The 25,652-nt window shown below is 31.8% G+C and overlaps 2 protein-coding genes across 3 annotated transcripts in view; one reads left to right on the top strand and one right to left on the bottom strand.

The window, feature by feature from the left end:
- LOC139499281 (uncharacterized) overlaps positions 1 to 25,652 on the bottom strand; it is a 740,979-nt gene that overhangs the window by 232,076 nt on the left and 483,251 nt on the right. The gene's annotated exons all lie outside the window — the stretch shown is intronic.
- LOC139499052 (von Willebrand factor A domain-containing protein 5A-like) overlaps positions 11,266 to 25,652 on the top strand; it is a 57,644-nt gene continuing 43,257 nt past the window's right edge. The window contains exons 1-3 of one of the 2 annotated variants that reach the window (XR_011658091.1): positions 11,266 to 11,486; positions 14,242 to 14,444; positions 15,793 to 16,027. Coding sequence is in view for 1 of the 2 variants with exons in the window: in XM_071287717.1 (XP_071143818.1) it covers positions 11,426 to 11,486; positions 14,242 to 14,444; positions 15,793 to 16,027 (499 nt within the window). In the remaining variant the exon portion in view is untranslated. The remainder of the gene's footprint in view (positions 11,487 to 14,241; positions 14,445 to 15,792; positions 16,028 to 25,652) is intronic. The other variant, XM_071287717.1, reaches the window with a different exon arrangement.

The raw sequence follows: 25,652 nt of genomic DNA, 5'->3' as shown, positions 1-25,652 counted from the left end.
AGGTGCAGTAAAATTGGTACCGATGATATTATACTGATTGTCATCAAATTCGGAGCATTTGCAAAATTACACTTGGAAAATTAAATTTATTAATGCACAAATGATTCGTTCATATCATATGTATATGGATTAAAAGATTCCAAAGTGTTTTATCTGAGCTCTTATATAGATAAAAGGGGTTGAGGTATGAGTGGCAATGATCCAACTCTCCATATTAGTCACAACTTTGTAAAATTAATGTGTCTAAAAATGACTCACACCGAACAGCAAGCTATAAAGGGCTCCACAAATGACTAATGTAAAACCATTCATAGGGGAAAATCCAACGGTCTAATCTATATATAAACGAGAAACGATAAACACTTATGAACCACATCAACAAACGACAACAACTGAACATCAGGTTCCGGACTGAGGACAGGTGCAAACAAATGCAGTGGGTTTAAACATTTTAATTGTCGCCATCTTTCACCCAACCTGAATCAATAGTGTAACATCACAACATAGAAAGACACACTATAAAAATATCAATTAAATTGGCTTAAGTCGATCCAAATACATATTAACAAAAACAAGTAAACATACACCGAAAGAATAAATTTGATCGATGACACAATTTCAATATTAAATTAAAAACCAATTGTTCAGAGAACATTTAAAGGTCTTTCCACCAAAAACAATGTATTTTAATAGGAAAGTTGTAGAATTATGTTTAAATTGTCATTTCAGTCGTCAAATAATAGCTTATTGTACGCTGATTCCAAAAATATATGGTTTCTTTACAATATTTTTTAAATAAGGGAGATAATTTGTTACTTCCAGTTTGAAAAATGTTACTTCCGATAATATTTGAATATTTACTTGACACTGATTCCAATAATATCTGGTTCTATATACTTTCATATTAATAAAGTACAAAAAAAAGCTACTCCCGGTTTACACAAGGTCACTTCCTGTTTTTTGTCAAGTTTGAATGGTTTGATATCTTTGGCCAAAAGTCTCATTGCTTTACTCATGTGAGGTAAAAACAAAGGTCAAAATCTAAAACGTCAAATTAAGCTATGACCTTGAGATCAATTTCAAGGTCATAAACCTAGGACCTCAAATCAAAAGACCATAGGTCTTAATTATATTTAGTTAATGAGTTATATCACCATACGCGTATTTTTAAATATAAGAGGGGATAAAACTCCCTTTAACGTTCAACATACCCTTACAATCAAATTTACGTGTCGTAACTAACAATATAGCAAAAATTATTTGTTGATGTCTTAAACGGTTTTTGGGAATAAGTGAATAAGCCAAATTCAAAAATTAGAATATGACTTTGACCTTTGACCTTGATCTAATTTTCAATTTTTTTGGACCAAGGACCTCAAATCAAAAGATCCTAGGTCTCTATCACTTATGGTTTACAAGATAGAAATGCACATTACTTATATCAAATGCAAAAGGGGGAAATAACTATCATTTGGAGCGTTCATATTGCTGCGGTCAAAATAGGACAAATCATGCGAAGGATGTAACGATCAATTTTATAACATAAATTTATCATAATCTTTTATGGTTGCGAAGGAGTATTGGACACAAGGAAAACAGTGTTTGGAGAGATAACTCCTACAAAGAAAAGTATTTGGTTATGCAGGGTAAATTTCAAAAGCGCATAAACTGTTCAATATAATATACCAAATATCTAAGCGACATATTGCGAAACAAGTATTTATCGCAAGAATAGAATTAGGCGGGGAAAAAAATAATAAGAAAAACAATAGGTCTTTCCACAGAAAAGTGGAAAGACCTTATTAATAAACCGAGGGTGTTATATGTAAAACCATATCCGATAGACAACCATAACCTATCTTTTTTGGTCCGTAATAATTATTGTTGTTGAATGAATAACAACAATGATACAATGCGATGTTTAATTTTACTTCCAACTGATAGATACCAGCAATCTTTGTTACCCCACAAGCACTTTCATTCTCATATCACATCAATTCAAAAGGGGGGACGAAAGATACCAAAGGGACAGTCAAACTCATAAATATAAAACAAACTGACAACGCCATGGCTAAAAATGAAAAAGACAAACAAACAACAGCACACACGACACAACATAGAAAACTAAAGAATAAACAACACGAGCCCCACCAAAAAACTAGGGGTGATCTCAGGTGCTCCGGAAGGGTAAGCAGATCCTGCTCCACATATCATATCACATCAATTAAAATGATGTATACCACAAAATGAGGTCGGTGGGCCTATCATTAAAAAAGAAATTATATATCAATAATATATAGTTTTCCAGCGTATTTGTTCTAAAACGGACAATAATGAATTTGAATCGAGAGTTGCCTCCTTGGCACTCATACTATATCTTCCTCTTATATCTATTGAATAATAGTATCCGTTTCTATAACAACAAGACATAGTTACATTTCTGACTCCACCGGGAAGTAAGAAACAAAAAACAGAAAATTTCTATTAAATTGCCTCTAATTTCATTATCCTCAACTTCTAAATGGCGGGCTTTATATCAATCTTATTGTTGAGAAACAAGGGTCGGTTCTAATGGCTTGCTGTCCAAACCTTATTTTTAAAATTTAATTATTAGTATAAATAACTTGTAACTGTCCTTGTTTTAGTTGTGTCATGTCTAAGCTGTTATCAACATATTTATTAATAACACCAATAATGTAATAGAATTGAGAATAATATTAGAAATTTGGAATATGTCAAAGAGACGAAAAAATGACCAAAGAGCAAAAGGCCACCAATGGGTCTTAAAAGCAGCCGGAGGTGGTCCTCGGCTGACCCCTAAATAAAATTGTGTACTAGTTCAGTTGAGACATATAAATGAACAAAAAAATAAAAAAAAACAACAGACTAACAAAGGTCAGAGGCTCCTGACTTAGGAGAGGCGCAAAAAATGCGGCGGAGTTCAACATGTTTTGTGAGATCTTCACCCTCCCCTATATCTTTAACCAAGGTAGACTAAAGAAACACAAAATACGTACAGTAAAATTCATTTTAAAAGAAGTCCGAGTCCGATGTCAGAATAAGTAACAGAATAAACTAAGCAAAATGTCAATGATACATAAATTAACGATAAACTCATCCTAGCTATTAGGATCAAAATTTTGTATTTGCGCCAGACGCGCGTTTCGTCTACGAGAACTCACCAGTGACGCTCGAATAAAAAAAAAATCAAAGGGCCAAATTAAGTTCGAACATCTGACGAAGTTGAAGAGCATCGGGAACCAAAATTTCCTAAAAGTTTTGCCAAATACATCTAAGGAAATCTATCCCTCAGAGGAATAAAAACTCTACCAGTAGTGGCATCGACTGGTCATAGATTCATAAACTATTCATAGATACCAGGATTAAAATGTTGAATTTGCGCCAGACGCAATGGACTACTAGCACTTACTGACATGCCAGCTCCAAACCTCAATTTTATTTGATTGAAAGATTATGTCTTCATGATACGAAAATCAGGGACAATCCCTCCCGTTAAGGGTTTAAAAAATCAGCTAGGTTAAACTCACAATTTTTTTTCTTAAAATGTCCTGTACCAAGTCAGGAAAATTTCCGTTGTTATTTTATAGTTCGTTTCTGTGTGTGGTACATTTTAATGTTGTGTTTCTGTTGTGTCATAGTTCTCCTCTTATATTTTATGTGTTTCCCTCAACCTTAGTTTGTAACCTGGATTTGTTTTTTTCTCAATCGATTTATGAAATTCGATTAGCGGTATACTACTGTTGTCTTTCTTTATCATACTATCATTAAATATATGAGAAGAACATAACCCATAATATGCCAACAACTGGTTTAATAGAATAAGTGTGTTTATTTCGGATGCAAATATACTATGAGTGAATCAATATTAATACCAAAATATGCTATCCTTATAATGACCTGACAACAGTATCGTAATTATATCATTTCCAAAGAAGTCTATGTAAAGGTCTGGTTAGCTTTTGAGGTAAATGTTGACATTTTTGTGCTTTGTAAAGAATATTACCATAAAATATTGGATGTGAAATACCTGAATGAATAAGTAAGTAAGCAAGTAAGTAAATTTTAGAGTCGGCATATACAATGTATATATGTCGTGTACAAGTTGCAATTTTGTACAGGTTATAACGTGTTCAAAAATATTGTACATGTTATAACTTGACGTATAATGCAAAAATACAAGTTATAACATGTACAAAAGTACCTCGTACATGTTATAACCTGTACAAAATGTTGTTTAAAATTGGTTTTAACTTGTACAAATTTGAAAAATAAAGATATGCTTCTATTATTGCAACAGATGTTATAACCTCAATAATTTTTCATCAATTTTTATTATTCATTCAGGTAAGTGTGTTTTGTCCTTTTTTGGTACAGTTAATGTCCAGGGGTCTGTATTACGAAACATTCCTAAAACCTGTCATAAAGTATATCTTAGGACATGTCCAATGATCCTCTGATGACTATCTATGGACATATCTTATACCTCGTCTCAAAGCTGTCTTCGGATGATCTTAGCTTGATAAGATAATAAATGAGAATAAATTTGTGACTATTTTAAGACCCTCATTAAACACCTCTTTTGTATTCCTGACTTTGTGACCATTTTTAAGAGGGGCAGGACCTTTTTGGGACGTCGGGATCAGGTATTTTCAAGCTCTAGATTTCGGGATTGATCCTATCAGGATCCGGGAATTCTTTTTTTTGAATTTCGGGATGTCAGGATTTATATTTCTTTTAGATGGGACCTCGGGATTTTATGCTTTTAGGCCGAGGATTTCGGGATCAGGAGACCCTTCCTACCCTCCTCTTTAAGAGATGTTCTAATTTAGGAATACTTTGTGACACCAACTTAGGATTAATTTATGTCATAAGACCATCCTAAGACATGTGTTAGTCCTAAGACAGCTTTTATGAAACAGATGCATAGTTTAAATTATTTGTTGTACCTCTTAAAACACACATTCATTCAACAAACATCATTCAGTATTCTGATCTGATGAATTATAATGGTGAGTGTCCACTTTGAAGGCAATAGTAAAATACTTTCATTCTAGCTGACACTTAAAGACGTAAGAGGATAAGCAGAATAGATTTCTCTACAAATAAAATTGAGAATGGAAATAGGGAATGTGTGAAAGAGACAAGAACCCGACTATAGAGCTGACAACAGCCGAGAGCCACCAATACCTGCTTTCAAAGTAGAGGATATATATCTAAAACATCAAAATGACATTCACCTCATGCAATGATAGCTTACAATTTATAAAAAAAAATAATAATTTGAGGTATAAATTTACACAAGTCATGCTGAAGGTCAAAAATGTTGAAAAGTAGATTCAAAGATATTTATAATGAAGGGTGGTCTAAGGAAAACAATTTCAGCTCTCTCTTGCTTTTACAGAGCAATCAAATGAGACATTACTATAAACCGAGGCGGAGGAGTATTACACAAAATGTTAAAGAATTGTTCTTAAAAAATTCAGATTAATTTAGTTTCTAGTGTATTGTCATTTAGGAATTTCAAAGATAATCAAATACGTTGTTTACATACAACATTATATTCGAACAAGTTGAGATATATAAACACCAAACGATGGTGACAAAGGAACATCACCCTCTGAAAGGGACAATTAAAAACAATTATATATACATGTTTATATATAGGAAATGAAAAATCATCTCTTTTATCATAAATTTTGGTATTAAGCTTCCCATTAAAGATATCAGGATCCAGGAAAGGGTAGTGTTCGTTGTTAGTATTAGCTTTATTTCAAGTTAGTTCGGCAGGAAAAATCTCTTTAGTGTACATACTGAAGTCGTCAATATTGAGAGCCGATACATACCATCTATATATCTAAAAGTATTATTATTTTTTTGGATCAGATGTTGTTTTGATGAGTCTTTGCTGATTTTTATCATAAATTGTAACTCATAACAATACAGAAACAGGTCCGTAATAAGTGGTGCACAGTAAGTCCCCATTAGAATTCCGATAACCTGACGATAAATGTTAAAGAATTGTTCTTAAAAAATTCAGATTAATTTAGTTTCTAGTGTATTGTCATTTAGGAATTTCAAAGATAATGTATGCTTTTAGTAAATAAAAGAGAAAAGAAATATATGCTTTTAGTAAATATTGTCACACTTTTGTAAGCCATATGATGGACTGCATAAAACATACAATTACATGAAAACACATTATGCCAACATAAGTCATGAAGCATGCATTTCTGAAACTTTGTGATCATTTTCCTGTAAAGAATAAACACGTTATGGCCTATTGATTGTTGTTCTTTGTTCATAAATAAATTTAAATGTCTATTTTACTTCATTTATATTTATCCTAATTTTTGTACAAGTTAAAATCATTTTTAAACAATATTGTGTACATGTTATTACATGTATGAGGTACTTTTGTACATGTTATAACCTGCACAAAATCGCAACATGTACACGACATATACATAATAACAGGCCAAACTTAAGCTCCTGTGTGCAATTTAACCGACTTTTTAGTTTGATGTCTGCATGTTGGTTTATATTTACGAATGATGTGCTTAAATACCAATAATAAAATTTAGATAATGTTTTGACTAGTTTTTGATATCGAAAACCCTGATGTAATATTTTTCAGTAATACAGATATTTCTTTCGTTTAAATCAAATACGTTGTTTACATACAACATTATAATCGAACAAGTTGAGATATATAAACACCAAACGATGGTGACAAAGGAACACCACCCTCTGAAAGGGACAATTAAAAACAATTATATATACATGTTTATATATAGGAAATGAAAAATCATCTCTTTTATCATAAATTTTGGTATTAAGCTTCCCATTAAAGATATCAGGATCCAGGAAAGGGTAGTGTTCGTTGTTAGTATTAGCTTTATTTCAAGTTAGTTCGGCAGGAAAAATCTCTTTAGTGTACATACTGAAGTCGTCAATATTGAGAGCCGATACATACCATCTATATATCTAAAAGTATTATTATTTTTTTGGATCAGATATTGTTTTGATGAGTCTTTGCTGATTTTTATCATAAATTGTAACTCATAACAATACAGAAACAGGTCCGTAATAAGTGGTGCACAGTAAGTCCCCATTAGAATTCCGATAACCTGACGATAAATGTTAAAGAATTGTTCTTAAAAAATTCAGATTAATTTAGTTTCTAGTGTATTGTCATTTAGGAATTTCAAAGATAATGTATGCTTTTAGTAAATAAAAGAGAAAAGAAATATATGCTTTTAGTAAATATTGTCACACTTTTGTAAGCCATATGATTGACTGCATAAAACATACAATTACATGAAAACACATTATGCCAACATAAGTCATGAAGCATGCATTTCTGAAACTTTGTGATCATTTTCCTGTAAAGAATAAACACGTTATGGCCTATTGATTGTTGTTCTTTGTTCATAAATAAATTTAAATGTCTATTTTACTTCATTTATATTTATCCTAATTTTTGTACAAGTTAAAATCATTTTTAAACAATATTGTGTACATGTTATTACATGTATGAGGTACTTTTGTACATGTTATAACCTGCACAAAATCGCAACATGTACACGACATATACATAATAACAGGGCAAACTTAAGCTCATGTGTGAAATTTAACCGACGACTTTTTAGTTTGATGTCTGCATGTTGGTTTATATTTACGAATGATGTGCTTAAATACCAATAATAAAATTTAGATAATGTTTTGACTAGTTTTTGATATCGAAAACCCTGATGTAATATTTTTCAGTAATACAGATATTTCTTTCGTTTAAATCAAATACGTTGTTTACATACAACATTATAATCGAACAAGTTGAGATATATAAACACCAAACGATGGTGACAAAGGAACACCACCCTCTGAAAGGGACAATTAAAAACAATTATATATACATGTTTATATATAGGAAATGAAAAATCATCTCTTTTATCATAAATTTTGGTATTAAGCTTCCCATTAAAGATATCAGGATCCATGAAAGGGTAGTGTTCGTTGTTAGTATTAGCTTTATTTCAAGTTAGTTCGGCAGGAAAAATCTCTTTAGTGTACATACTGAAGTCGTCAATATTGAGAGCCGATACATACCATCTATATATCTAAAAGTATTATTATTTTTTGGATCAGATATTGTTTTGATGAGTCTTTGCTGATTTTTATCATAAATTGTAACTCATAACAATACAGAAACAGGTCCGTAATAAGTGGTGCACAGTAAGTCCCCATTAGAATTCCGATAACTTGACGATAAAAGGAATCTTCATAGCGAACAAAAACTGTTATCTAGTAAAACTTTAAGGGCAGTTATAGTATCAAATCAGGTCCAATTGACAGAGTTATTTAGTTTGGTGTTACTAAAAATTATTATGAAATAGTAGTCTCAGGTAATATGTATATTCGCATTCCGACTTTTAAATCATACTTGTAAAGAGGGCAATAACGATTTGGGAATCAAAATCAAAAACTGCAATGAATATAAACTGGAATCCGCTTGTATTCGCTTCACTCAAACAACCGGTATGACCCGATTTTTTAGGGCAAAATTTTGCCCTGGAGATTTTAACGAGATTGGACAATACTTTGTTACATAGCAACATTCAATATCAGAATATATAAACAAACAGAACAATTTGTTTTCTTTTGCATAGACAAGCCTTAATCAACAGTGATGCGCCGAATACATCCCTATTATAAATTTAAATAATCTGTTGCATTAGATAAAGATAAAATTCCGCTAAACTTCATGAACGATTTTCGAAAATCAACGTGACGTCATACAAAATGGAAACTTTTGAATTGAAGGCTGTGGTTTCGACAATACATTTTCACCTGTGAAAAAATGTTGCATTAGATTATTGGAAGGAAAATAGATGATTCCTTTCATTTGCGATAACATATTTCTTGGATTGTAACATTAAATAAAACTGCATGTGTACAATATGAAGTGCTGTGTAATACACGTAATTTGATTGGTAGACTAATCGGATTCTACAATAGATCGGCTCACACACAGGCTGTCTATGAACAAAATTTAGTAGTCAGTCGAGAACCAGCTTACAATGAATATATCTAGCGTGACAGTACCCAAATTGCACCTATTTTGACAGTTGTTCACCTACGTTTTTTTATGATAAAGACAAAAATGTCCGTTCTGTGTTTATTTTGTAGCCGTATCCTTCTTTATAATATATATAGGGACACCAATTTGATTTTTAATCCCCAATGAGTTATATAAACATGAGTTTGAATCGACCTCCAAACTATCCATGATTTCGGCAATGAGCCAGAGGAGTACCAAAATTACAAAATCAAATAATAAATGTTTTGTTTTGCTTGGATGCTTGTAACATATTTTTTTGTTCACTTTTAAAAGATAACTTTTTGTGAACGTCGTATGGCGGCGTTTTCGAACTTTTTCTTTTCCAGTTAAAGTTTCATCTGTTGATATAAACTGTGAACGTTTAATATTTATTTGAATATATTCACCTATTTTGTAAAATGTGTATAAAGTCAAATAATCAAAATACAAATTGTTTAGTCTCAAAGAAAACTTCTTAGAATTTCTCAGCTGTTTATGTTGAATAAGTGCAATTTGGGTACTTTAGTTGAGGTTTTGGCATTTGTGTCAAATGTTCGGACTCCTTGGTGATTTTCCATACAATACAATGTAATTGTTTTTTGTCCCATAACACCTATTTTTTTTTTTCATACAAGATTTAATAGCTCATAAAAGGTCATTACCAAAATTATAGCAGATTGTGGATGCTCTTTCTTTTGACCCAAATAATCATGATAATACCAATCAAAATTGAAGGTAATAGTCCGAGTCAGCCTTTTCCCGCCATGTTTTAAATATCAAATACTTCGAAAAGGAGCTCCATGACCTTTCAAATATTTCTTTTTTTAGCTTACTTTGATTCTTAACCAATGAATCCAGCTAATATTGTCCTTTTTTTTTTTTTTTTATTTCACCTTAGTACATCATTAATTTATATTCGTGTTGCTTAATTATTTTTTTGTCACTTATCGACGCTTTTTGTCGCTGCTTGTCCTTAATTAGTGAGACTTGTGTTAAGCGGTCTCACTAATTAGCGACAAGAAGAATTTTATCGCAAGAAGCGTCAAGAAGCGACAAGAAGAATAATTTTAGCGACAAGAAGCGTCAAGAAGCGACAAGAAGAATAATTTTAGCGACAAGAAGCGACAAGAAACTATTTAGCGACAAGAAAACATTTTTTTTAATTAGAATTACTTATTCCAAATAAATATTAAAAGAATATGCAAAACAGTTTTAAATAGTGACAAGAAAGTTTTAAAATATTGATAGCAAAAAAATGAAACATATATCTAATTGCTACATTTATTTACATGATATTTAATTATTTATTATGTATAACAGCAAGTATTACGTTTAACATGTCGTATTATGATATTACTTTTACTTGTGTTTTAGAACAATGATATATTTATCTTATAATTTGTTTTTTAAAACTTTCTTTGTACAATATATAATAAACTTGCAAAATGCATTATTTGTGCATCATTGTCCAGAAAATACAGACACAAATTGTGAAATACAAAGAACTGAAATCAAACAAGAGGAAACAAAATTAAAATGTGAATATTTTTCATATTTTAATTTGTGAATTGCATCATTTAACAGTTTAACGACATTTGTCAGGTTTATGCATATTGATTGAAGATTAAAGGAAATTAATGACAATCTTTAGTTTTCAATAGGTGATTATTTACCATGATTATGTTTATTATGGCGCGTGTAATTGTATAGTCTGACGCTTGTACAAATTTGAAGGTGTTAATTGGATGTTATTGTAGCAAGAAATCAAGGGACACGCGCCTCATTAATCTCATTTAATGTTCCACATTGTGTGTACCTTAGGGTGAAGCAAGGACTTATAACTAACATACTCTGAATTAGCGGAAAACAGATATACATTATCTTAAACATATATTCTTTATATTTAATAAAAACTACACAATCCCTTTCTTCTTCCCCAATGGTTAATTTTTTCATCTATAAATATTAGAAAAAAAATCAATTTCTTTCTTCCTATATATTAAAAAAAATAAATAAATGCATATTTCTTTATATTTAATTTAAAAAAAAAATGTTTTCTTGTCGCTAAATAGTCCTAGCTTTTTGTCGCTTCTTGACGCTTCTTGTCCTTAATTAGTGAGACTTGTGTTTAGACATTCCCAACCGTTATAAATAGAACAGGGATTTCCAATATGGTCGAATGTTGTTATTGAGCAGTTGTCGAGTTGAACTTAAATCAAACAGTTAAATCAAAAATGCATTGACATTGTAGTACACAACTATCAAAACACTTACTTGAAGGCAGCTCCTTTAGATAGAAAACAGAGAATGTTTAACAATTTCTGTACAACCTCCTGTGGTTTGGTTTGCCAGGAAAGTGGACAGGAAGGTATACAGCTCCTCGCTCTGGCAACTCGTAAACAAAACAGCAAACAAATGTCACGATTTGATTTGTTTAACTAGGGGGTGTAACCATTTATAATCAACGAAGCTTAACTGACTTATCAAAATCTACTCCATTTTTCACGGATGCGACTTTATACCCCAATTTACTCCAACATACCCAAACAGTTTCCTCATAATTTGTTTGAATTTTCATTTTATTTCACATTTCAATCTTAAGTTTAAAGCAGTGTCTGTGCGTAACCCTCATTTGGGTATGTTAGCCAAATTTGCCTTTGTAAGCATTAATTGCGTATCTGTAACCAATTTTTTATATAAATAACACATAGCTGAGATGGAGGGTGATAGAGCAGATTGTAACCCCAAGAAACATTGTCAACCAGGGTACCAATCTGCTTTATAACCCTCTCAGCTACATGTTATTTAATTTATACTGAATGTCCTATCATTATTTTCTTTTACAGATTAATTGTATTTTAAAAGTATTTTCTATGACGTCATGCACGTACATAACAACGTTACAGTAACGGGTAATATTTTAAAAAACAGCTAAAGTTAAGCAAGATGTTTTTATTTTTTTTATTTTGACAGTCAAATAAGAAATTCTGAGCAAAGAAACATAGAACTTAAATTAATATAAAAAAGAAGATGTGGTATGATTGCCAATGAAACAACTGTCCACAAGAGACCGAAATGACACAGACATTAACAACTATAGGTCACGTACGGCCTTCAACAATGAGCAAAGCCCATACCACATAGTCAGCTATAAACATGATAAAAGGCCTTGTATATAATTACTTGATGTAAATTCGATTCATTTTTCTTTAAACTGTCGATTTTTGATTGGTCTAGACGAGAGAGTAACGTTAAAAAAAAATGTCACCCTCTCAGCCATGTGATAGAGTAAATTAATACCCTTGTATAACTTATTATACTTCACATTAAAATGCCATATTATTTGGATTGGCTTATACGGTATAAGCCAATCCAAATATGGCATTTTAATGTGAAGTACAATAAAATAAACTGTCACATGATCAGGAAATGAAACATGAAGTGAAAGATACACAAAAAATATAAATGCAATGCACGTTAAAAAAATAAAATTATACTGAATTTGAATAAATATATATATATTAAAAAACTTAAGTATGAAAGTTATTTTCTAATCAAATTCGAAACAGAAACATTAAAATATCTAAAACAAAAGGTTGAATTAATTAGATATAAGAAGATGTGGTGTGAGTGCCAATGAGACAACTCTCCATACAAATAACAATTTAAAAAGTAAACCATTATAGGTTAAAGTACACAAACTAATGTGCATTATCATTTAATTTATATTTTTCTATAAATTACATTAAATACAAATAATGATTTGCCATTCTCTTCACTGAATTCACACAATCAAGAGATAATCAATTACTTTTGTGTATCTTTCATTATAAAATTAGTTGCGGGTATGCTTAGCCTACGAAGGCCAACTGGCTATGCATACCCACATGCATAGACACTGCCTGACTGCCATTTATTGTAATGAACATAGTTTTACATGTTGGAAGATAAAGATATCTAAACGCTGTGTAAGTTTAGAACCACAAATCATAGACTTCCTATAGAAACAGGACGGTGGAATGGTATAGAATATCATTATATTCTGGAATGTAAATTATTTGAAAATGACAGAAAAAAACTCATTGATAAAAATTTGTGGCAAAGGCCAAATATTTTGAAATTCAAAGAAATAATGAGTTGTACTAACAAGTTTAAATTAGAAAAACTATGTAGATTTATACGCCAAATAAATAAATCATTTGTTCTGTGTGTATTTAACGATAGTTAGTGTATGCCTGTGTGTATGTATGTTTGTGTATAAGATGTTATTATAAATAAGTTTGTTTTATTGCTATATGTATGTATATCTCTGTACCGTTGTACCTTATGATTTATGAGAATAAAGATTATTATTGTTACAATTACACTAGTTCTGTTCATCTGACTGTCATCTACTTCCTATCACAATATGACTTTTTACCCCAATATACTACTATAAAAGGTTTCAGTACAATGTTAATATTAATCATGTTCATATTTTGATAATATTTATTTCATTTTAACAACCCTGTACACGTTTGTGTTCATTTAAGAGTTTTTAAAACTGTAGTCAATGCATACATTGTATCTTCTTGAGGTTAAAATTAAAGACCAGAATGCTGACTAGAACCAACTTAAAGATAACCGCTTAAATTTTACAATAGTTTAGTTAAGTAAAGCTTATTTGAAAAAAATAATAAAAAATATAGGTCAGAGATGATTTAAAAAAGATATTTCAATTTTAATGCAAAAAAATGGCATTTTTTTCACCTAAGGGAGATAATTTGGGGCTTTTCCAATGGTATAAACATTTGAAAAGTCATCTGGGGCCAAAATGAATCGATTTTTTGGTTGATTTTTGTACCTTATCATAAAGTCACAACTAATACATGTAATAGTGTAAAAAATAAAACTTGTAATGAAAAAAATAATGTTTCAATATTTGCTGAATTTTTAATACCCTAAAGCCTCCTAACGTACATGTACAATGTACTTAATCTAGTAGAAACACCTACATGTACATTGTAAAATAAAAGACACAAAACATATTTAATATGATAGCTAAAGCTAGCTCATAAAACAACAGCAATCAGAACCTTAACTGCATGTTATTTTTTTCTATTGTACATGTATTGTTTTTGCAGTTGCACTCAAGAGTATAACAGTAAATGTAACAGTAGGTCACATGATCAGTCATGTGGAATCAGTTCTGTCATACAAAAATGAGGGACCAAATGCCATTGAGGCTTTATTCAAATTTCCATTGGACGAGGGAAGTGCCATCTACAAAATGGAGGCAGAGATTGATGGGAGAAGAATTGTTGCAGAATGTCAAGAAAAAATTCAGGTATTTGATAGTATATAAAAATAAGAAAAAGTGGTATGATTGCAAATAAGACAACACTCTACAAGAGAGGATTCACGAATTGACACAGAAATTAAAACTATAATAGGTAATTCTTGTGTATAATTCTGAGTTTAGTTAAACATCCATTATCACTGAACTTAAGTATAATATTTTTAAGAGGCCAGCTGATGGACGCCTCCAGGTGCGGGAGTTTCTCGCTACATTAAAGACCCATTGGTGGCCTTCGGCTGTTGTCTGCAAAATGGTCGGGTTGTTGTCGCTTTGACACATTCCCCAATTCCTTTCTCAATTTTAACTGTAAAGTCTTCAACGATGAGCAAACCATAGCGCATAGTCAGCCATAAAAGGTCCCAAAATGACAAATGTAAAACAATTCAAAAGAGAAATTTAATGACCTGATTTATGTACAAAAAAATGAACATAAAACAAACATGTAACACAGCAACAAACAACAACCAACCACTTAATTACATGCTCCTGACTTGGGACAGACACATACAGAATGTTTGATTATTCTTTTGTTGTTAATGTTTCATTTGCATATTCCCAATAACTTTTATTAATATATATTCTAAAGCAACTGAACGTTTGTAACGTTCATTTTGATTGGATAACGTCACTTATTTACATGGCATCAATTAACAATTGATGCTATGGGACATACGCGCAAGCGCAGACGGCATATGACAGATTTTAAATACATGTTTTAACGTTGTTTCCTGTCAGTTTCATTAGAATGGAGATAAAAATATTGTATTTTAAGCTCCGACGGCATCAATTGGGGATTTGATGGTCGCAAATACCCGTTTACTGTCTCCGCTAACGCATTGCCAGTAAACTTAATTTGTGACCATCAAATCTTCAATTGATGCCTTCGGAGCTTAAGATACAATACAATTATCTCCTAAATGACTTCACATGCACAAAATCCGTCATAAATCAACCAAAATCAATTTACTGTACAGCCTTTCGAAAAGAGTTTGTGTCTGAACTTTAATCTTCATTTGTTTAATAAAAAAAACAAAGGATATATAGAGTATCAATCTTTGACACACAATCAGTTCATGCACTATAAGCATTGTTCCCACAAACCAATTACACAATGAAGCAAAGGCACAGTGTTATTTTGCTGTTCTTCACCTCAAAGTCAAAGTGAAGCCTTCAACACAGATCAAAAAAACTCTCACCTTACTGCAAGTTTAAGACAGCCCACTCACACCAGCTTGATCAGACTTACACAACATCTTTCAATTGGGTTAGTCAAAATAATATTATATAATATAGTAATATTGCAGCAGAATGTTTATTTTTCTGTTTGTAATTTTAGGCACAACAAACCTATGATGAAGCAAAAGCCAAAGGAATGACAGCTTTTCTTCTTAGAGAAGATGAAAACTCTGGTGATATATTTAAGTGTTTCCTTGGAAACCTTCCATCTCAGAAAGAGGCTAAGCTCACCATAGCATATGTCTCAGAACTACAAAGGGAGATAAATCGAGCAGTAAAGCTTACACTACCGACAGTACTGAATCCAAGATATCATCAAGATACTTCAATACAAAGTATGATTTAATCCCTAGATGTCATGCTACTCAGTAAAGCAGCTTATTTTTGCAGATGTTTTATTTCACATTTTGCTCTATTCTTTTTATTACCTCACTATAGATTCACATTTTTAAATTTTACTTGATTTAGTTAAATAATGAAAGATCTATTTAATAATTTCCTTTACATATATATATATTCTTGTTAATTTTTCAACTTTCAAAAGTAATGAAAGTAAGTTGCTAGTGAAAATTGTATTTCTTAATAAATGCAGACAATTTTTCACACAAGTGTAAATAAGTCTATTGTAAAATTGCACATGGGAAGTATATTACTCTTCAAAATTTAAATAGATTTGTAATAAAACCATTTTTAGCTCACCTGGCCCGAAGGGCCAAGTGAGCTTTTCTCATCACTTGGCGTCCGGCGTCTGGCGTCGTCCGTCGTCGTTAACTTTTACAAAAATCTTCTCCTCTGAAACTGCTGGGCCAAATTTAACCAAACATGGCCAAAATCATTATTAGGGTATCTAGTTTAAAAATTGTGTCCGGTGACCCGCCCAACCAACCAAGATGGCCGCCATGGCTAAAAATAGAACATAGGGGTAAAATGCAGTTTTTGGCTTATAACTCAAAAACCAAAGCATTTAGAGCAAATCTGACATGAGGTAAAATTGTTTATCAGGTCAAGATCTATCTGCCCTGAAATTTTGAGATGAATCGGACAACCCGTTGATAGGTTGCTGCCCCTGAATTGGTAATTTTAAGGAAATTTCGCTGTTTTTGGTTATTATCTTGAATATTATTATAGATAGAGATAAACTGTAAACAGCAAAACTGTTCAGCAAAGTAAGATCTACAAATAAGTCAGCATGACCAAAATGGTCAGTTGACCCCTTTAGGAGTTATTGCCCTTTATAGTCAATTTTTAACCATTTTTCGTAAATCTTAGTTATCTTTTACAAAAATCTTCTTCTCTGAAACTAATGGGCCAAATTAAACCAAACTTGGCCACAATCATCATTCCGGTATCTAGTTTAAAAATTGTGTCCAGTGACCTGGCCAACCAACCAAGATGGCCGCAGGGATGATTCCAGATGTTTACAAATGGGTCCCTTGAATATCAAATTGGGAATTTTTATCCCAATTGGGAATTTTTTATGCATACAATATAAGACGAAATAATATATCATTTTCCTGTAAAAAGGGAAAATGAGTATTAAGTTAATTTCTTCTGTACACTGATTGAAGAAATTATTGGATTCAGACCAGGGAAGTTGTAATACATGAATATCATTGCATATAATGCACTATCATCTTAACTTTGGTAAACGAGGCCTATTACAAAAAACATATATACCACAAGTACCAGCTAACATAAACCTATGGCAGGCCCTTTAGCTATTTATTCGAATTTCAAATTATCTCATAATATATATGATATCTCATATAATATATAAGATTTATTTAAGATATCTTAAAGTATATGAAATATCTTATAAATATTTTTTGTATAAGATATCTTATATAGTTCATTGGATATCAAATTAAGAAAATTATATGAGATATCTTATAAACTACATGTATAAGACATCTCATAAATTATTTCAGATATCTCGTGAACTATATAAGATATCTTATAAACTTTATAAGATATCTTTCAAACTATATCAAATATCTAATGAACTATTATATAAGATATCTTATAAAGTTTATGAGATATCTTGAAGTTAGATTAAATAGCAAAACGGCTTGCCATATTAACCAGTGAAAAAAATTTAAATATATTTCAAATAGAACTGGCCAATTGTTGAATTAAGAAAAGCAATTACAAAAGTATATATATATATATGCTTAATTGATAAGTTATTTAAAGCAATTGAACCAGTGAACTTTAAAATTATTTGGATCATTTTCATATCTTTTGAAACAGTTCCATAATGATGACATCGTATTTCAAGGGGGGTCTCATTTCATGAATGGTCTATCATCAACATTATTTTCAAAAACACTCAAACTTTTGTCTTTTGCGGAAAAAAGAGCAAAATATAAAATAATTTCTTTTACAAAACAAGTTTTAATCAACATAACCGGCTCTGTTGGGCGATCTGCTTTTACCATTCAAATTCATTCATCAATGTTATATAAAATTTGCTCTTTGCCGAGGTCTGTTTTGACACCCATTTTGACAAAAAGCATATTTTTTTTATCAACCTGCTGAGCGATCGACCACATACTCTCATAACATTTTAACTTCAATTGAATCTGGCCGCTAAAATTGTTTACCTCATGTTGACATAATTAAATCGTTGTTAATAAAATGCGATCATAGTCAGCATTTTATCCGGATTTTACTATGTTTTGACGACAAACTATGAAAAATTATAGTTGCCGTAATCGGTGACGGAAACTTTTCCGGAAATACCGATTTTTGTTTTATTTTCCTGAATTGAGAATTTATATTGACAAACATTTTTTTGGGGCCGCTGGCAGATTTAAGGGCCGTTAAGCGGCCCTAAACTATATAGTGGAATCATCCCTGTGGCCGCCATGGCTAAAAATAGAACATAGGGGTAAAATGCAGTTTTTGGCTTATCACTCAAAAACCAAAGCATTTAGAGCAAATCTGACATGTGGTAAAATTGTTTATCAGGTCAAGATCTATCTGCAACAACAAAAGAGAGTTATTAACGACCTCAGCTGGCTATACAACCCTTGCACAATCAACTGAATTTTGCAGAAATCATTAATAGGATAGATTGCCCTTAATATATGATAATTCTTTATTACCTTTTTGTTTTTTTTGGCAAAGGAGGATGCCCTTATATGATAATTTTTTATTACCTTTTTGGTTTTTTTGGCAAAGGGGGAGCAAAATTCTCCCCTGAAACAACTGTCAAATTTAAACAAACTTGGTTTAAATCATCACAAGGATATCCAGGGACCATTGTGTATGATGACCCTGCCTGCCCACATGGCTGAAATAAAACATAGGTTTCAAACGCACTTTTTAGTATTATATCTCTGAAACTAAACGACAGTACAACAGTTGCATTTATCATGCATCAATTGTAAATAAAAATATCAGGTGAGCGACACAGGGTCCTTGGACCCTCTAGTTTAATTTAAAATTGAAATTATTAATGAATACAAGAGTATCTTCAGTGAGCAGCAGGGGCGGATCCAGTCATTTTAAGGGTTCCCAACCCAGGACAAAGGGGGGGGATGTCCAACTATATGTCCCAATTCAAATGCATTAATTGTCCTAAAAAGGGGGGTTCCAACCCCTGGATCTGCTACAAGAGCAGTGCAAAAGCATGCAGCAATATTTCACAGTCAACATTGACATAGGATCTGTTTATACTTCAGTAGCATCTTTTAAGATCACCTCAATTCTTATTTATGTCACCCTGACGGAGGTCGCGTGACATATTGTTATTGTTCGATTCTTTTTTATGGCACCCTCAACGGATGTTGGGGTGACATATTGTTATTCTACGTTTCTTTTTTTTCTTATTATGGCACCCTCAATGGAGTTGGGGTGACATATTGTCATTCTACGTTTCTTTTTTTTCTTATTATGTCACCCGATCGACAATGTCGGGTGACATATTGCTTTTCTTATGTTTCTTTGTTATTATGTCACCCGATCGACAATGTCGGGTGACATATTGCTTTTCCTCTGTTTCTTTACTATTATTATGTCACCCGATCGACAATGTCGGGTGACATATTGCTTTTCCTCTGTTTCTTTACTATTATTATTATTATTCTTCCAATGATTTTGTCCGGCAGTTTTCTTGGAGACAATGGAACCAATCTTAATGATAGTTGACTATAATGAGGAACACAAAATTCCGGGTTGCAGTAGGTCATAAGACCATTAAAAATGGCTGCCGTTACCATGGAAACGGAACAAATTTGAAAAATTAAATTTTTGGGTTTTGGTGAATAATTTGGAGATGCTTTAACTCAGAATCATTATATTTTGATACAATGTAGGTGCCGACTATATTCTTCTTTTTGATGATTTTTGGCATTCATTGGAACTACTATGTTGCCATGGATACTACACCAAAAATTTCAAAAATATCAAAATGCTCCAAATTTTTTGAAACTTTAGCATAACGATGAGCAACTTTGGTAGATGTGGAATTTGGCGTTGGAATTTCGAAAATGTCTTGTGTTACCATGGAAACAAGGCAAAAATGGTCAAAACGCTTTAAAACCTTAAAAAGTGTCATTTACTTCCTTAAAATGGTAGGTCAAATCCATTGAAACTCTTATTGTATGTTCCCTCCCATGTACCAATGGAGTATCTGCCATTAGAAATTTGGAATGGTCTGTGTTACCATAGAAACCAGCAAAAATGTCAAAAATTTCAAAATGCTCAAAAAGTAATGAAACTTAATATGATTGTTGACTGTCAAGTCTGCATGAGACTTTTGAAGTTGGAATTTCCAAAATGGCCACCGTTGCCATGGAAACTGCAGAAATGTCAAATATTTTCAAAATGCTCCAAACTTAATCAAACTTAATATTATTGTCAACTGGCATGTATAGATGAGACTTTTGACTTTGGAATTTTCAAAATGGCTGCCGTTGCCATGGAAACAGAAGAAAAGTGAAACTTCTGACAATGCTCTAAATGTACTGAAAATTTACAGAAAGATATATCCCAATTAAAATAGATCTGCATTCACTGTTTGATTATTTTAAAATGGCTGCCGCTTAGTGGCAATGGGGGAAGGGTGACATCCGCTATTGCTTGCAATGGCAATTCTAGTTATTATTATTCTTCCAATGATTTTGTCCGGCAGTTTTCTTGGAGACAATGGAACCAATCTTAATGATAGTTGACTATAATGAGGAACACAAAATTCCGGGTTGCAGTAGGTCATAAGACCATTAAAAATGGCTGCCGTTACCATGGAAACGGAACAAATTTGAAAAATTAAATTTTTGGGTTTTGGTGAATAATTTGGAGATGCTTTAACTCAGAATCATTATATTTTGATACAATGTAGGTGCCGACTATATTCTTCTTTTTGATGATTTTTGGCATTCATTGGAACTACTATGTTGCCATGGATACTACACCAAAAATTTCAAAAATATCAAAATGCTCCAAATTTTTTGAAACTTTAGCATAACGATGAGCAACTTTGGTAGATGTGGAATTTGGCGTTGGAATTTCGAAAATGTCTTGTGTTACCATGGAAACAAGGCAAAAATGGTCAAAACGCTTTAAAACCTTAAAAAGTGTCATTTACTTCCTTAAAATGGTAGGTCAAATCCATTGAAACTCTTATTGTATGTTCCCTCCCATGTACCAATGGAGTATCTGCCATTAGAAATTTGGAATGGTCTGTGTTACCATAGAAACCAGCAAAAATGTCAAAAATTTCAAAATGCTCAAAAAGTAATGAAACTTAATATGATTGTTGACTGTCAAGTCTGCATGAGACTTTTGAAGTTGGAATTTCCAAAATGGCCACCGTTGCCATGGAAACTGCAGAAATGTCAAATATTTTCAAAATGCTCCAAACTTAATCAAACTTAATATTATTGTCAACTGGCATGTATAGATGAGACTTTTGACTTTGGAATTTTCAAAATGGCTGCCGTTGCCATGGAAACAGAAGAAAAGTGAAACTTCTGACAATGCTCTAAATGTACTGAAAATTTACAGAAAGATATATCCCAATTAAAATAGATCTGCATTCACTGTTTGATTATTTTAAAATGGCTGCCGCTTAGTGGCAATGGGGGAAGGGTGACATCCGCTATTGCTTGCAATGGCAATTCTAGTTATGTCACCCGATCGACAATGTCGGGTGACATATTGCTTTTCCTCTGTTTCTTTACTATTATTATTATTATTCTTCCAATGATTTTGTCCGGCAGTTTTCTTGGAGACAATGGAACCAATCTTAATGATAGTTGACTATAATGAGGAACACAAAATTCCGGGTTGCAGTAGGTCATAAGACCATTAAAAATGGCTGCCGTTACCATGGAAACGGAACAAATTTGAAAAATTAAATTTTTGGGTTTTGGTGAATAATTTGGAGATGCTTTAACTCAGAATCATTATATTTTGATACAATGTAGGTGCCGACTATATTCTTCTTTTTGATGATTTTTGGCATTCATTGGAACTACTATGTTGCCATGGATACTACACCAAAAATTTCAAAAATATCAAAATGCTCCAAATTTTTTGAAACTTTAGCATAACGATGAGCAACTTTGGTAGATGTGGAATTTGGCGTTGGAATTTCGAAAATGTCTTGTGTTACCATGGAAACAAGGCAAAAATGGTCAAAACGCTTTAAAACCTTAAAAAGTGTCATTTACTTCCTTAAAATGGTAGGTCAAATCCATTGAAACTCTTATTGTATGTTCCCTCCCATCCCATCCCTAGATTTTCCATCATCTATCATGGAAAACTGCATGGAATTCCATGGAAATATTTTTCCATGGAATTCCATGGAGTATTGGAACCTGTTTTCCATGGAAATCCATGGAAAATAAAAAGAGAAAAAAGGAATTAATAATATTTCCATCTGAAACATTTTCCATGGAATTCCATGGAAAATATTTTCCATGAAGTTTTTCCATGGAATTGCATGGAAATATTTCCATCATTTCCTTTTGAAATGAATTGCTCAAATTAACCTTTTGACAATATACTCTGTTTAACAATATCTGTAATAATGAAGATAAAAAAAACTAGGTGCCATGCTTTTTTCGGTTTGGTAAGGTCTTTTGAGTCTTACAATGGTCAGTAATAAGCAATAGACTCAAACATCATTTTAACCTTTAATTCAAACTTATTTAATGTATTATAATAAATACAACAAACAAGAAAAACTTTCAATACTGGTATATGTTTGCACTGCCTTTATATCAAGAAATTAAGGTTATAAATGTCACTTATGTCAGCACCAGGCTTCAGTAGATCTATCTTGTAGAACAGCATTAACCATTTTATTGGAGTTTCATTTCTTCCTCATGATACCTAAAAATAATTTTACTGTTATAAATAAAGAGATATTCTTTAAATAATGGCATTATTAATAATGGTTAACAACTTTAGTCTTTGTCCTAAATATTTTTTTCCATAATTATTGTATATAAATGTCTTCATTGGTATTTTCCATATATTTAGAACTTAGTGTTGATCTGCAGTTTGCTGTAAAGATACACTTTTTTTTACTTTTATGGATCTATTTCTCATTGGCAACCAATTTCAACGGATCTTAAATTTTATAACCAAATTACTTCATTAGTGGATTATTAGTTATTATAATACACCATATACAGTTTGTCTTGTCTTAATACCCAATCATTATAATTATAAGTGAAAAATCTACTATAAATGTTGTAGGTGTTTTCATGATGTTTTTATGTTGAACTAAAGGAGCTTGCACACACTTAAAATGGTAGAATCTAATTCAGTGTACTTACCAAAAAATATGCTCTAAATCCAACAGTCAATGCAAGTCATCAGAGAATAAATCTGCACTATTCGATGTCAAGAACTATTTGGAACTATTTAATCTAAGTCCAATATAAATTTTGCATTTTGTTCAGGAGAGAAGACATCTTTATTTGTTGCCTGCATATCCATTGCAAGTTCAAATTTTCAATGTGTTGGGGGGTGTATGAGGAGTTATCTGATTTCTTTTAAAAGAGTCACAATTGAATACTGTTATTTACCAAAATCTTGGATATTTTATATATATTTTAATAAAAGATTGTTCATTTATTGTTTATTTACCATTTTTATGTTTTAAGTAATAATAATTGCACACAAATGTATAAATCCATGTTCTACCCTACATTTGGCCTCACACTGTATGGTCATATCATTTCCTGTCTTCTACACAAAGACCAATGAAAACAAGATGGCACTTTACATTTCTTTCACTGTCTAATTGATGATAAAGAATTAATGTATGTAATTTGTGTACATTTTTTCCATGACTTTCCATCTCAAAAATATTCTAAGTTAAGATTCTATAATTTTTCCATGTTTAAAATATTCTAAGTCAAGATTCCATCCTCTTTTCCATCTCAAAAATATTCTAAGTCCACTTTCCATCCTCTTTTCCATCTACAAAGTTTTATTAGTCTACTTTCCATCCCATTTTCCATCCAAAAAGTATTTTTTCCATGGAATTCCATGGAAAGTTTTCCATCTTATCATGGAAAATGATGGAATAAGTAACACATATAAGTTTTCCATCTGACATGAATTATTTTTCCATGAAATTCCATGGAAACTCATGGAAAAAAACAAAATTTCCATCATTTTCCATCATTTTATCATGGAAAAAGTTGAACTGCATGGAAAATCTAGGGATGGGATGTACCAATGGAGTATCTGCCATTAGAAATTTGGAATGGTCTGTGTTACCATAGAAACCAGCAAAAATGTCAAAAATTTCAAAATGCTCAAAAAGTAATGAAACTTAATATGATTGTTGACTGTCAAGTCTGCATGAGACTTTTGAAGTTGGAATTTCCAAAATGGCCACCGTTGCCATGGAAACTGCAGAAATGTCAAATATTTTCAAAATGCTCCAAACTTAATCAAACTTAATATTATTGTCAACTGGCATGTATAGATGAGACTTTTGACTTTGGAATTTTCAAAATGGCTGCCGTTGCCATGGAAACAGAAGAAAAGTGAAACTTCTGACAATGCTCTAAATGTACTGAAAATTTACAGAAAGATATATCCCAATTAAAATAGATCTGCATTCACTGTTTGATTATTTTAAAATGGCTGCCGCTTAGTGGCAATGGGGGAAGGGTGACATCCGCTATTGCTTGCAATGGCAATTCTAGTTATTATTATTCTTCCACCTTTTTTTGTCCGACAGGTTTTTTGGAGTAAAATGGAACCAATCTTAATGATAATTCACTATAAGGAGGAACACAAAATTTCGGATTGCAGTAGGGTCTAAGACCATAAAAAATGGCTGCCGTTTCCATGGAAACGGAACAATTGTGAAAAATTCCAGTTTTTGGTTTTGTGAATAATTTAGAGATGCTTAAACTCAGAATCATCATATTTTATCACAATGTAGGTGCCAGCCATATATTGGTTTTGGATGATATTGGCAATCATTGGAACCACTATGTTGCCATGGAAACTACCCCAAAAATTTCAAAAATTTCAAAATGCTCCAAATTTTTTGAAACCTCATAGTAACGATGAGCAACTTTGGTAGATGCGTAATTTGGCGTTGGAATTTCCAAAATGTCTGCCGTTACCATGGAAACAGTGCATAAGTGTCAAAATGCTCTAAAAACTTCAGGGTTTGGTAAATAATTTTGGTATGCTTGAACTTGAAATCTTCAAATTTTTACACAATATAGTTGTCCACTATATACAGGTTTTCAATGATTTTGACAATCATTGGAACTACTATGTTACCATGGATACAGGATCAAATATTTCAAAAATTTCAAAATGCTCCAAAATTGATCAAACTTAATATGATTCTTGACTGGCAAGTCTGGATGAGATTTTTGACTTTGGAATTTCCAAAATGGCCACCGTTGCCATGGAAACTGCAAAAAAGTCAAAATTCTCAAAATGCTTTGAACTTAATGAAACTTGATATTA

Source organism: Mytilus edulis, chromosome 12, assembly GCF_963676685.1.
Source record: "Mytilus edulis chromosome 12, xbMytEdul2.2, whole genome shotgun sequence".
NCBI classification, from domain to species: domain Eukaryota; kingdom Metazoa; phylum Mollusca; class Bivalvia; order Mytilida; family Mytilidae; genus Mytilus; species Mytilus edulis.
Note: the sequence above shows the minus strand (reverse complement) of the source record. Positions and strands in the feature narration are given on the sequence as shown.